Genomic DNA, 12,299 nt, shown 5'->3' on the forward strand with positions numbered 1-12,299 from the left:
AAGTCAAGCACTAAGTAGTTTGCTTTGAGGAAGGCAAAGGAGAGGCAGTTTGTGAATGGTTCTCCCACAGCAGACCCCTAGTGCCTGCCACATGGCGTTGTTGGAGGATGACTATACAATGCTTTCAAGCTGTACAGACAATCACCTGGGAATCTTGTTAAAATGCTGTTCTGATTCAGTAGGTCTGGAAGAAGAGGGCTAAGAGTCTGCACACCTAAAAGCCTCCTAATAGTTAACTACTGTTGTGTAACAAGTTCTCTTGAACCTTTGCAGCTTGAAACGACTATCGTATTTGCTTATGATTCTTTAGGTGTGGCTCGGGGTCTCTCACAGGGGTGCAGGCACCTAGCAGATTTGCTGAGACACAGTGGCCTAGGATAGCTTCATTCACATGTGCGGTGGTTGAGACGGGCGGCCACTTGTTCACACAGTAGTCTCAGGGTTCCAAGAGGAGAGAGAAGACAGTGAAGCCTCTTGAGGCCTAGGCTCAGAAATCCCATGTCTGCAACAGTCCGTTAGCCAGAGCCTGTCCAGCCCAGATTCAGGGGGCAAGGAAATAGACTCCCCCTCTTGATGGGAGGAGCAGCACACTTGGCAGGGAGGCCCATAGAGGACCAAGAGGACTGTCGCGGCCACCTTTGCTGACAATCCCCTTCAGGTGTCAATGCTGATGGTTCCCACACCATGTTTAAGCAGCAAAGACTCAGAACAGTGGTTCTCCAGTTGAGTATCTGGGTGGATGGTTTTGAATATAAGGGGAGCTGGCTGGGGGTGGGAAGAGTATTGATGAAATGAATTAGGGATATGTTGGAGATCTGGTAAAAGATCAACAGATAACTCAGAGATGAGCCTTGAACTCCAAGAGATTTGCATTGGACACAAAGGCTTGTGAATTATGAATGAATTATGAACCTTAGTTAAGGCTAAGGTTCCACATAACTCACTTTGGAAAACCCCGGGGATTGGCATTTAGTGGACTTTCAGCTCAGAGAATGCTTGATTGCTGGTGAGTGCCTAGGCGGCAGGGGTGGGGCTCTGGGGAGCTGAGAAACACGGCAGACATCTCCAGGTCAGCAGTTGTGCCCATGGGGATTCAGTCATTCGACCACCGGTCGTGAGGCGCCATGAGTGCGCCTGGCATAGGATTAAATGACCATGGAGTTGCCTCAAGGATTAGCTCTGAGCACAAAAGGAAGGAAACACTGAATGCACCGAGAGAGAATGTGAAGTCAGCCTGAACTGCCTGGGACATCCTCCCACGAGAGTAGGAGCCACTTGTGCGGGAGATCCACCTCTTAGCTGAATGTGCCTGACACACGAGATTTAGGTACCAGGCACTGTGCCAGCTTTAAGTGAATTTTCACGGAGCAAAGCCAGAAGGCAGGGCAATATGGGCGAGTGGTTAAGAGCTTGGCTTCTGGAGCTAGGCAGCCTGGGTTCAAGCCTCAGTCCTGCTACTAATTGTGCGATTTGGAGCAAACTACTTAACCTCTCCAAGCCTCCTCTTCTCTTGCACACATTATTCCTGTGAAAGCTCAAATCTACATCCTCACCTGAAGTAGCCCCTGATTTGGGGTAAGCCCCCAGTGAATATTACCTGATCCTTACATTTACCCCATAAAGCAGGTATCCTGATGTACAGATGAGAAAACTGATGCTCAAAGAGGTAAGGGACCTAAGTCATGGCAGTTGGAAGGGGATGCGTGCTAGGTCACGTCAGTCGTGCCCAACTCTGCAGCCCTTATGGACTATAACCTACCAGGCTCCTCTGTCCATGGGATTCTTCAGACATGAATATTGGAGTGGGTTGCCTTGCCCTCCTCCAAGGGATCTTTCTGACCCAGGGATCAAACCCATGTCTCTTACATCTCCTGCACTGGCAAGTGGGTTCTTTACCACTAGCGCCACCTGGGAAACTCACCAGATGAAAACCACAGGCCATCCGTGGTTGCAAGGCTTCTGCTGGCCCCTCCTTCCGCAGGTAGTAGGAGCACCGGCCCCTTCTACTCCCCTAAGACCCCTCTACCAAGGACAGCCCATCCCAGTCAACACTCTCCTTCCCTTCCAGGCTGCGTCAATGATCGGAAGAAACAGCTGAGGCAGCTGTTCCGCTCCCTTCAAGGTCAGAAGAAAACTCCCAACTAATCCCCAGCATGAAGAACCACTGGTACCACACTGGTCCTCTCTGCTCCCCGTTTCAGCACAGCAGCACTCAGAGCACTCACCCTCCCTCCCTCTTTCCAGCCTGGCAGCTGCTTTGCTGGCCCAGCACCCCACCCTACTTACCCTGGACATCTTTGCACCAGGAGAGAGCCAATCTCTGGGACTGGATAGATTTTAACCTCGATGGATTGGTTAGCCCGGCGAGGAGGACAAATGCAGCAAGTAATACCCGAGAGAGATCATGTCTAATAAAGGATTATTTGGAGAGTCTTTGGGCTCCAGGCTTCGCTCAGGGAATGCTGTCGCCGCAACCACATCTTCCTGGTTTTGACCCTTTGATGTCTCTCAGAGGATGTGTTGTAGGCTCCTCCAAGAGCAAGGGTTCAGTTCTTGTGTTTGCAAAGCAAGCAGTTGTTAGACTGTGTGTTTACTGGGGGTCCAAGTAAGGGCTGAGCCTTAAATATATCTTGCCCTCCTTACAATACCCTGACTGCATGTCAGGGGACCCATGGAGCTCCCTGACCATCTGAAAACCAGTGGGCCAGAGCATCCCTATTTCTCAAGTAGAGAAGGCAGAGCTGCTTAGTGAGGGTCTCCACAAAGGTGCACTTATTAAGTCAGCTAGGTGACCTAGGTGCCTCTCTGGGCCTTCCTATTTGAGGTTGGGAGCTGAGCTTTCTAGATCAGAAAGGCCTGGGCTGTCAGGCAGAGATGGCTTGGGCTCAAGTAAGAATGTCTGCATTTTCCACATTCCAACGCCTCTTGGTTGAAGAGGAGTTGAACCAAGAGTGGGCTGGTGGCTAACTGCTTCAGGACAACCTTCCAAGGGACCCCAGGCAGCTCCTTGATCACTCTGCCTGCTTCAGGACAGTTTTTTCAACCGCAAACAGCAGAATCTGACTGTGGGGGGAAGGGAAGGGCTTTTCAAAGAAAAATACTGGCAAATCTAAGTGAATCAGCCAGCCTTGGGAACGCCAGAAACCAGGCCATCCTGGGCCCCCTGCTCCAGAATGTAGGGGTTTCCCTCATCCCTGTGACTGGGTAAAGCCCAGACAACCCTAGGAATGGGCTCCATGTCTCTAGGAGAAAGAATGTGATTGGCTCTTCTTTTGCCTAGCATCTACCTGGCCAGACAGGCAGGGTCAACGTTCAGAGAGAACAACTTTGAGCCAAGCAGTCATCCAGACAGGATCTACCAGTGAATGCCACAACTCCCCATTTTCTTACATTTTTATTTTAAAATATACAATACAACGGCAACATGTCCTTCTCTTGCACCCTAACCATGTAGTTTCTATTCTGAGGGAACCACATACCTGTTTGCACACAAATTACGAGCCTATTAGACACCTGTCTTTGATTCTCACTTGAGAAGCAAGTATCTTGAAGCTTGTTCCAAATCAGTGTTCAGCTTCTTTATTTTTGATTACAGCTATATAATATTCCACTATTTGGAGTTATCAAATTCTTTCATCTACTCTGGACATTTAGTTTCCAATTCCACCTCCCTACTTCTTAGGGCCATCATGGAGAAACCCCAGCAATTTCTACTAAATAAAAAAAAAAACTCAAAAGGATGCAAAACCAGAGGTTTGGGCCAAATGTGGCTTATATGAAGTGTTTTGTTTAGCCAACATTCAAGCTTTCTTTAATTTTCTGAATTAATCAGCAGTATTTAAAAAGCAGAGGATTCAACTTAAAAAATCTAAATTTCTAGGTTCTTGAAGAAAACACAAGATCTGGGCATGGCAGCCTGTGTCCCCATATTTAACTATTGGCCGGAACCAAATGGAGTGCCCTCCCCGCCCTGCCCTGACATCATTTCAAAGAGGAACCACTGCCCCTTCACAGATGGTACTCCAAAGGGAGTGGCATACCTTCCATTAAGCACCAAATGAGGTAAAGACTAGAAGTGCCTATTCATCCATTTAGGTAACATGTATTGAGCCCTTGAGGCACACAGAAGACATCCCTCACGGCACAGTCACATTAGGATCGCAGACCCTGAAGGCAGACGGGAACTCTAAGCAGCGCTGCCTGGGTTCTGCTTTCAGAGCCCCTGGAGTCGCATCCTGCCTAAGCACAGAACAGTAGGACGCAGGCCCTCATCCATCGCTGGTGCAGGACTCTGCAAGGCCTTCCTGACTCCAGAGCAGCCGAGGCGGGATAATAAGCAGCTCTGGACTCCATCCTGGGGGTGAGCAGGAAAACGGGCCCCGATGGCAGTGTAGGGGCACTATGTGTCTGCCTGTGCTGAACCACGAAGCACTAACATTCTGTCCTTCATCCAGCGCAGGAGCCTCCTGCTTTATTCCAATTCCGTTACACACACTGCTTGAAAATACGTCTCTCTCTTTCTGAGAGGAATGCTGGAATGAAGCTCCCACTCTTCTCCCTCCAGGCCCATTTCAACAGCAGGCCATTGTTGAGAAGTGCCTGTTGCAGTCCTTCTCACACCCCCACTGGCGCTGCCCCCACCCACCTCCTGGTGGCTGCCAGGGCCTGTCAATGGGCCTTGTGTCCATCCAGCCCCAGTGGTCAGGCCTGCAGATACCGGTGTAGGCTGCGGGTTCCCTCCTGCTGTCAAAAAGTAGCCAAGTGCTACAGACAAAGAAGCTTCGTACATGGCTATGGCTGCATTTCACACCTGTCCCCTTGCAGGGCAGATCCTGTCCTTGCAGGTTTCAAGGCTGGAGAGTTCTGGGTCCTCCATGACCCCAGGGGAGGATGCTGGTCTTAGGTTCCCCCATCTGGGTTCTTAGGTTTCATCCTTTCAAGATGACCTTGAGAGCTTTAAGCTCATCCTGGTTGAGGGGGGTCAGGTTAAAACCCTTCAGCTCCGGTTTGCCTAGGGGAAGAATTCATCAGTGAGTCAGGGCTCCTGCTGTCCAACCTACTGGCCCTGGAGTCTAGCCTGGGAAAGGGGCTTACACTGCATTCATGCTGCCAAAAAACGTGGCCTTGAGGTCTGACAGAGAAGGGCCTCAAATTCTGCAAAGCAGAACAAGGAACATCACACCTGCTCCTGAGTCACCAAGAACCTGCAGAGTCATGACTGCTGTGCAGAAGCCTCCTAATTTGTGCCAGACTGACCAATCTGGAGTGGTTAGGTTTACCTAGAAACTCGGCTCTAACCTGAACCACCTGACTGAGGCCTTCTGATACCCTCAGTCAGAGATATCTTGGCCCCCAAAGTCACACGCTGGCATAAAATGTGAGACATTCCATGCCATTCCTGTGCCTGAAAACAACTTGTAACAGGAATAAGATCCCACAAACGTCCTGTCCATTCCATCTCTGGTTGGCTCGAGACAACCTTACCCACTTCCCACAGCTTCAGTGCCACTCACCAGCTGCCCACCCCAGCCCGCAAAGTCTATGCTGATACTGTCTCCCCTTCTGGTTTCCAGCCCCATGCTTAGCCCCCAGGCCAATACCTTGGGCCTCAAAGAGGCGATTGACCTTCACTTTAAGTTGTTTCCGGAGTCGTTCTATTTCTTTATCCAGATGTTCCTGATCTGAAAAAATAAGACAGGCAAACAAGATGAGGTTACACTACAGACAGACCCAAGGATACCAGCCTCTGCCCAGCCCCACTGAAGGCAGGGATCTGAGCATGCAGGGATGAAAATGGGACTTGGGAGACCAGTTGAGGAAGAAACTAAAGGCTAAAGAAGGGACACGGCCTATCCCGACCACTGAGTGAGTCCAGAACAGGGTTGAGCACACTAGTTTCCCAACTCGCAGTTTATCAACCTGTTTTCATTATGCAAAGTACTCTGGGTAGTGGATGGGGAAAGCAATACCAGGATTTTAGGCCACCCTCTCACAATGAAATTATGGAAAATTCAAATTTAAGAATAAAAGACCCAGCCTATCCTAAAATGGATGGAAAATAGGCAGTTGATGAAGTTTACAAACCCACATCCATCCAGGTGAGGAGTTTTCTTTTTTTCTTCTTTTTTTTTTTTTTGAGGCGTTTTCATAACAGCAGGATTGTGGTAACTGTGACCTGAACAGTCAACGTTCTGCCTCACGCTCACACGTAACCAAATTCATGGCAGGGAAGAGAAGGCTGTCTTACAGAATGGACTGTGCCCAAAGGCAGATGCATCGTGAGAAGTGCACCCAACTGATGACACCCAACCAACTCCATCTGCTGTTTTCACCCACTCATGAGTGATTTTTGTCTTTCCTACAGACCTTCATTCTTTCTGATGATGGTAAGCCCTGACCAGCTAAGCATTCTGGCCTGGGCAGTCGCTCTGGTTCTCACTGTAAATAAGTAACCACCATCTCGCATGACCTTGTTTAGCCTGTGTCCATCCCTGAGAACCAGAGATGCTGTCCTGGAACCCCTCTAGGTCAGTGACAAGACCACACTCATGGGCCAAGAGAGCCAGAGACCTGATCCTCAACCCATGCAGGCAAGGCCCTCTGGAAGCTTACTCTGAGCAGCCTCCAGTACCCCCACAAGTGCAATGACAATTCAATTTTATAACCATGATATTAGTGTATGTTTTTCTTTTTTTTTTAAAAAAAAAAGTCTATTTATTTAACTGCGTTGGGTCTTAGCTGCAATGCATAAGCTTAGTTGTGCTTTGGCAGGTGGGATCTTAGGTCCCCACCAGGGACCAAACCCGAGTCCCCTGCACTGGAATGTGGACTCTCAACCACTGGACCACCAAGGAAGTCTCTAGTGGATGTTTTTCAAGGGAAGTTTCTCCTCAAAGCTGACCTACTTTCCTTTGATAGAATTTCAGTTTCAACAGGGATAGAGTTACCCTGTTTTCAGACACAGAGGCAACTGTGCTGCTGGTTCTCTTGGCCCACATGTTTTCAGGGGTGAGGAAGAGAAAACATGTGTAACCTGCCCTTATCCCAGCCAAGGAATCATCTGCAGCCTGACCTTTTGCTTTCATGACATTTCTCCAAAAATCCTCCAGGATCATGGTTGTGAGATCCGTTGTGTACCCGAGTATGGCAAACTCGAGAGCTTCGCCCTCCTCAAACCTCCATCTTCAACCCTGATGCTACTACAAGGGGATGTGAAAATATGAGCACATGCCTTAGATCTGACCAATGAGGTATCACAGAAGTCCCTGAGGAGGACGGTCTTATTTCCAAAACAGAAGGCAAGGCCATATATGGAGAAAGCCCTCCTGCCTTTCCTCTAGCCTGGCTCTCAGACATGAGGCCTGCAATCATGACACAACAACCAAGAGAATACATTAAGTTGACTCTGTTGAGCAGCTGTGCCAATCCTGGACTGCCCATCTCTGGACAACTTCTTACATGAGATGAACAGAAATGTATTTCCTTAAGTCCTACTAACTGCTAGATTTCTGTTATTTGCAGTCCAACTCATTCCTCAATGACAAACAAACACTATGCTAGGTACATGTATTACTTTATCTCAACTTTACAACAACTGTGCTATGTAGATGTCTCCCCCTTTAGAGATGAAGCAACTCAGTGGCACAGCAAAGATTAAAATGCACACAGCCACCTCTCATCAAGCTGCCAGAAGCTGGAGCAGGGGTGGGGAGGGTGTGGCATGGGCAGGGGTGGGGGGGCAGTGTGCTGCTCCTGACCCCTGCCCAGGAGGCTTACCTTTCTCAATCATTTCCTTCGTCTCAGGGTGAGGCATCCTGATAAACATGTTCCCAAAGCAAACCATCACGTCTTCTGAAACGGCAAACAGTCATTCCTTCAACAAATATCTTGATGCCAGGCATTGCTTTAGATGCTGAAAACACAGCAAAATAGGATGAAATTCCAGCCCTCCTAACTTATGTTAGAGTGGAGGAGAGAGAATAAACAAAAAAGTCAAAAGAATAAAGAAATGATTCGTCAGACCCTGAAAGGTATCTTAAGAGAAAACTAAAGTGGGGATAGAGAGATGGGGAATGCCAAAGGGAGGAGCTTGTTATTTATACCAGGCAGTCTGGGAAGGTCTTGCAGATTATGTGCCATTTGGACAGAGACCTGGAGAAAGTGAGGAGTGTGTAAGCCCTGCAGACACACATTTAGGGAAAGACCAGGCCAGGCAGAGGAACCAGGAACAGCAAAGATCAGTAATGTGCCAGGGTGTTAGGAACAGCAAGGAGAGCAGCGAGGGTACAGGTGATGAGTGAGTGCAAGAGCAGAGGAGACAAGGTGGGAGAGTCAAGGAAATCGGTTTACACGGGGTCCTGCAGGACTCTGGATTTTACTCTGGTGAGACAAGAAACTGGAAGGTTTCAGGCTTTCCAGTGCACTTTAAGTGCTTGGTTCCTGAGGCCCTTCATCATGGCCTGCCCTCTGCCCATCTCTCCAGCATAATCACATGCCCCTCCCCTATTGCTTCCTCTATCACTACCACTTAGCCTCATCTAAAGAGCTGCCATCCCATTCTCCAAGACCAACCCTGTGTTCACCTCCTTCTTCAACTTTCTCACGATTTTCAATTCTGTATTTATGCTGCTGACTCACCTGTAGAGCACAAGGGCAGGAAATGTACTGTTTTTATACCCCCAGCACTTTCTCAGCGTCATCACTGACAAGCTGGCAGCCAACAACCTGTCACCGAGGCGAGCAGCTGAAACCCTGAGCCACAGTCTATGTCAGACCTGCAATACTGTCTCTCCCATCTCCACCGGCTGTGCCACACACCTGTGGCCTCCTGCCTGGTCTCTAACAGGGATAAGTCAAAGGCATGAGAAGGTAAACTGAACAGGCCTCCTGGGCTGCAGCAACCAAGCTAGGCTTACCAGTGAGGCTGAGATCCTTCTGCAGGGCTCTCAGGCCCTCCCGGTTCCGATTCCTTTTGGTATCCAGGTCCACAATCTGAAAAGCACAGGGGCAGGAGGGAACTCAGTTACCTCCTACCCCGGTCTGTACTCCCAACAGACCAGGGCTGTTAAAACCTAACAAAGACAACAAGGCCTCATTCCTCGGTTAATTCTAATGTCCTGCCTAAAGTGGACAGATGTGTGAAGGTACTTCTTCCCCCACTCAGCTTCCAGCTCCTTAAAGATGATGCTTCACCAAGGTGTCTTTCCCCCCCCAGAGGAGGTGCTGGGGAAATGTCTAATGACTAAACAGGTAATTTTTTATTATTATCCACGGGAGCATTAGTTCTCAAGCTTCAAGGATTTCAGAATCACCAAGGGAGTGGAAACCACTTCCTGAACAAGCTCTTTCAGCTGATTCTGACCGAGTATCCTGAGAAACCCAACAATATTATATCAGAAAGGCAGGGGTATTGGCACTGAGATGGTGGTCACAGCACAGCAGCTACTAAGGAAGTGAGGCGGCCGTGCAGTATACTGCCTGGCGGTGGAGGCTCTGGAGTGGAACACCCAGGTTTGAATCCTGCAGCTTGCTATGACCTGTGTGACTTCACCTCTCTGAAAAACAGGGACAGGAAGAGGACCCTCCACCAAGGTTATTAACCTAGGAACTAAGTCAGCACAGTACCTGATACACAGTAAGTACTCAATCAACGTTAACTGCTATTTGTCAGCCAGCACACTTTGATGCAGTGTTTACTAGGCTCTCCCTTAATACCCAACTGACCAAGCATCCAGGCAGTCTAACTGGAGATGAGCAGTCGGAATCATTCTTGATCCCTCCTACTCCCTCACCCCTATACTTCAGCATCATGGAGGCCACCTCCAAATGGAGATGACCCATTACCACCACCTAGGCCCAAACCCATCCCTTACCTGGCCCCTCATTTACCCCTTGCCCCCTTATAGCTTTTGCTCTACAGAGCAGCCAGACGGATCTTTCAAAGCCTCAATCCATTATATCATACCCTCTTCCCACCACAAACTCCCTTAAACTCCCTGTGCAGGTCTCCACGGCCCTCCAGTGGCCTGGGCCCCAAACTTCTTCCACATCCCGACTCCTATGCGATTACTAGGCCACTCACACTTCTTTTCTGTTCCTCTTCTGGCCTGGACTGGAGCGGTGCAGCCCAGGTCGGTGTGGGGGCCAAGACACTGCATTTTGAAAAAGCGGTTCAGGTAAACCAAAGGCCCAAAGCGGTAATGGGTCGGGATCCGGAAAGCTGGGCAACGGGCAGAGGAAGGATGGCGAGAGAGGAAAGGCCTGGCACAGACGAGCTTAATATGTGCCAAATAGAGGAGTCAAGCGCGGCGCTGTGCCACGCATTCGACATCTGGCCAACATGATCTCACAACCGCCCGGTCTGTCGTCACAGCCCTTGGCCCACAAGACTAGGTCAATTCACAGCGAGCCGAAGCTGGAGCCAGATTCCGGAACCGGCGCGCTGCCCTAGGAGCTCGGAGGCCCAACCGCAAAACCCGGGCCCCTGCCCCGCGGATAGGCCTCCTACCTGCCGTTTGTCCGCCAGCACCTCCTCGGCGAGCTCCTCCACCTCCACCAGGTACTGCAGCACCCGCTCCGCCTCGGGCGACAGCATGATGCCTGCCAGCCGCAACTCCGTTACGCCACGATCCTATGGAGCTCACCTCCGGCTCCGCGGCGCCGCAGCTCCGTCCGCGCATGCGCCGCTCTCACAGGGCTTCCGGTACGCATGCGCAGTTGAAAGAGGAACGGAGGCGCGCAGGCCCCAAAGATCGTGCGAAAGCAGACGCGAGAGGCGGGGCCTAGCTTGGGGGCGGGGCTGGAGCGCCCCCTGCAGGTCCAAACCTCTTAACCTCGCCCTCCCTTCAGATTGTTCTTAGGCGCTGAGGATGCGGAAGTGAACAAAACGAAGTCCCTGCCCCTCGCGCTACTTCATCTAGCGGGTAACATAAACAATTGATGACAAAACAAATAATTATATACTATGGCAGGCAGTGATAGGGCTTTGGGGAAATCAAACCATTCTTCCTCTGCCTGCGGAGCACCACGGAAGCAAGTGTAGCAGTTTCCGATTTATAAAATGAGAGTGAATAAAAATCCTTCTCATTGTGTTTCCACAGGATTGGAAGGAGGCAAGAGTCTTAAAATTCAGTTTGATCTCTCCTTTCATTGAGCCCCTGTGTTGGACCCAATGTCAGGAATAGTTGACCTAGACCCAAGGAAGGGCGGTGAGTGATGAAGTGCCAGCTCAGAAGAGAGTTGTATGAGTGCTGGAAAGTGAATCATTGTGGGCTGTAGGAGCTGGGAAGATCTCCAAGAAGAAGCAGGCAGGTGGAAAGTGGCTGCCCTTCCGAATCAGAAGATTCCCTAGAGATCTTCACACCCAAACTCTTCATTGTACAGCTGGAAAAGCCAAGGTTCAGAGGGTGGTGAGGGTTTTAAAAAGTCAACAGCAGACCCAGCACTAGAGCTTTGACCTCTTGTCTCCCTGAGTCCAGCTTGTATTTCTCTCCTTTTGGCCACTGTAACCAAGCCCTTTCACGCCCCTTGCCTTCCTTGAATTTCACAACCATCTTTGTATGGGTGGGTTATCACACATCCTGCAGCTGCACCCTGAGGCTTGCTCCTTGTCCCACCACAAGTCAGGAGCAAACATGGCCCAGGATGCTCAAGCTTCCAGACCACAGCTGTTTCTGGATCCTGAAAAAAAAAGGCCCCCCACCAAGTTGTGGCCCCAAAAGTCCTCGAAGCACCCTGTCTTTTCCTGGCCTTTGGCTTCTTTCAACTGATGAGGCAGTTAGTTTTCCCTGCAGCCACCTTGGCATGGGGAAAGAAGGAGATTCATTAAGGATTCCTCATTAAGGGTGAATTTGTCGCCAAACCCAGGATGTTTTGTGTAAATACCTTCTGGTTCAGAAATGCAGACACAGGCCCTGTGAAGGAAGGGGGAACATTTGCCAAAGGAGAAACAGGGCTCACCAGGCATCCCTGAGGCCTGGACCCTCGGATTATCTCCCCTCCACCTTGGGGTTTAAAGGGGCCTGGGCCAGGCTGACCCCTGACCCCGCCATATGGGCCTGGATGGGAAAGGGTTGAAGGAGGCTCCCAAATTGTCAGCTTCTTGGCTGTGACTGGCCCTCAGAGGGCACCCCTGGCCACTGGCAGCATAGGGGAGGGACACAAGCCTTTGAGAGAGTCATACCTGGAAGGACTCCTATTTTAGAACCACTTATGTTTCAGAACCATCAATTTCACAAATATTTATTGACTGCCTTGACCCTGTTATAAGAATTCCACCATGAGCAAAACCAGATTTGGTC

General features: G+C 50.0%; 2 protein-coding genes across 2 annotated transcripts in view; one reads left to right on the forward strand and one right to left on the reverse strand.

Moving 5' to 3' along the window:
- Positions 1-3,242, forward strand: part of TTLL9 (tubulin tyrosine ligase like 9) — a 46,865-nt gene extending 43,623 nt beyond the window's left edge. Inside the window, exon 15 of the mRNA XM_061125683.1 lies at positions 2,069-3,242. Coding sequence (XP_060981666.1) covers positions 2,069-2,145 — 77 coding nt within the window. The 3' untranslated portion in view covers positions 2,146-3,242. The remainder of the gene's footprint in view (positions 1-2,068) is intronic.
- Positions 3,243-3,356: 114 nt separating this feature from the next.
- On the reverse strand, positions 3,357-10,686 carry PDRG1 (p53 and DNA damage regulated 1). Its single transcript, XM_061127031.1, has 5 exons — positions 10,508-10,686; positions 8,916-8,991; positions 7,777-7,851; positions 5,601-5,681; positions 3,357-5,011 (listed from the first exon to the last, which is right to left on the reverse strand). Exons 1-5 carry the CDS (start codon positions 10,592-10,594, stop codon positions 4,929-4,931), a joined length of 402 nt encoding a protein of 133 aa, XP_060983014.1. The 5' UTR covers positions 10,595-10,686; the 3' UTR covers positions 3,357-4,928.
- Positions 10,687-12,299: the final 1,613 nt, after the last annotated feature.

This window comes from Dama dama, chromosome 23, assembly GCF_033118175.1.
Source record: "Dama dama isolate Ldn47 chromosome 23, ASM3311817v1, whole genome shotgun sequence".
Lineage (NCBI taxonomy): Eukaryota > Metazoa > Chordata > Mammalia > Artiodactyla > Cervidae > Dama > Dama dama.

Excerpts from the sequence above, each read along its gene's own strand:
- PDRG1 (XM_061127031.1), bottom strand. The coding sequence starts at position 10,594 with ATGCTGTCGCCCGAGGCGGAGCGGGTGCTGCAGTACCTGGTGGAGGTG. Across the intron at positions 5,682-7,776 it reads GAAGGAAATGATTGAGAAAG|ATCAGGAACATCTGGATAAA; the intron begins GTAAGCCTCCTG and ends TTATTTTTTCAG. Across the intron at positions 5,012-5,600 it reads TCGCCTCTTTGAGGCCCAAG|GCAAACCGGAGCTGAAGGGT; the intron begins GTATTGGCCTGG and ends TTCTTCCCCTAG.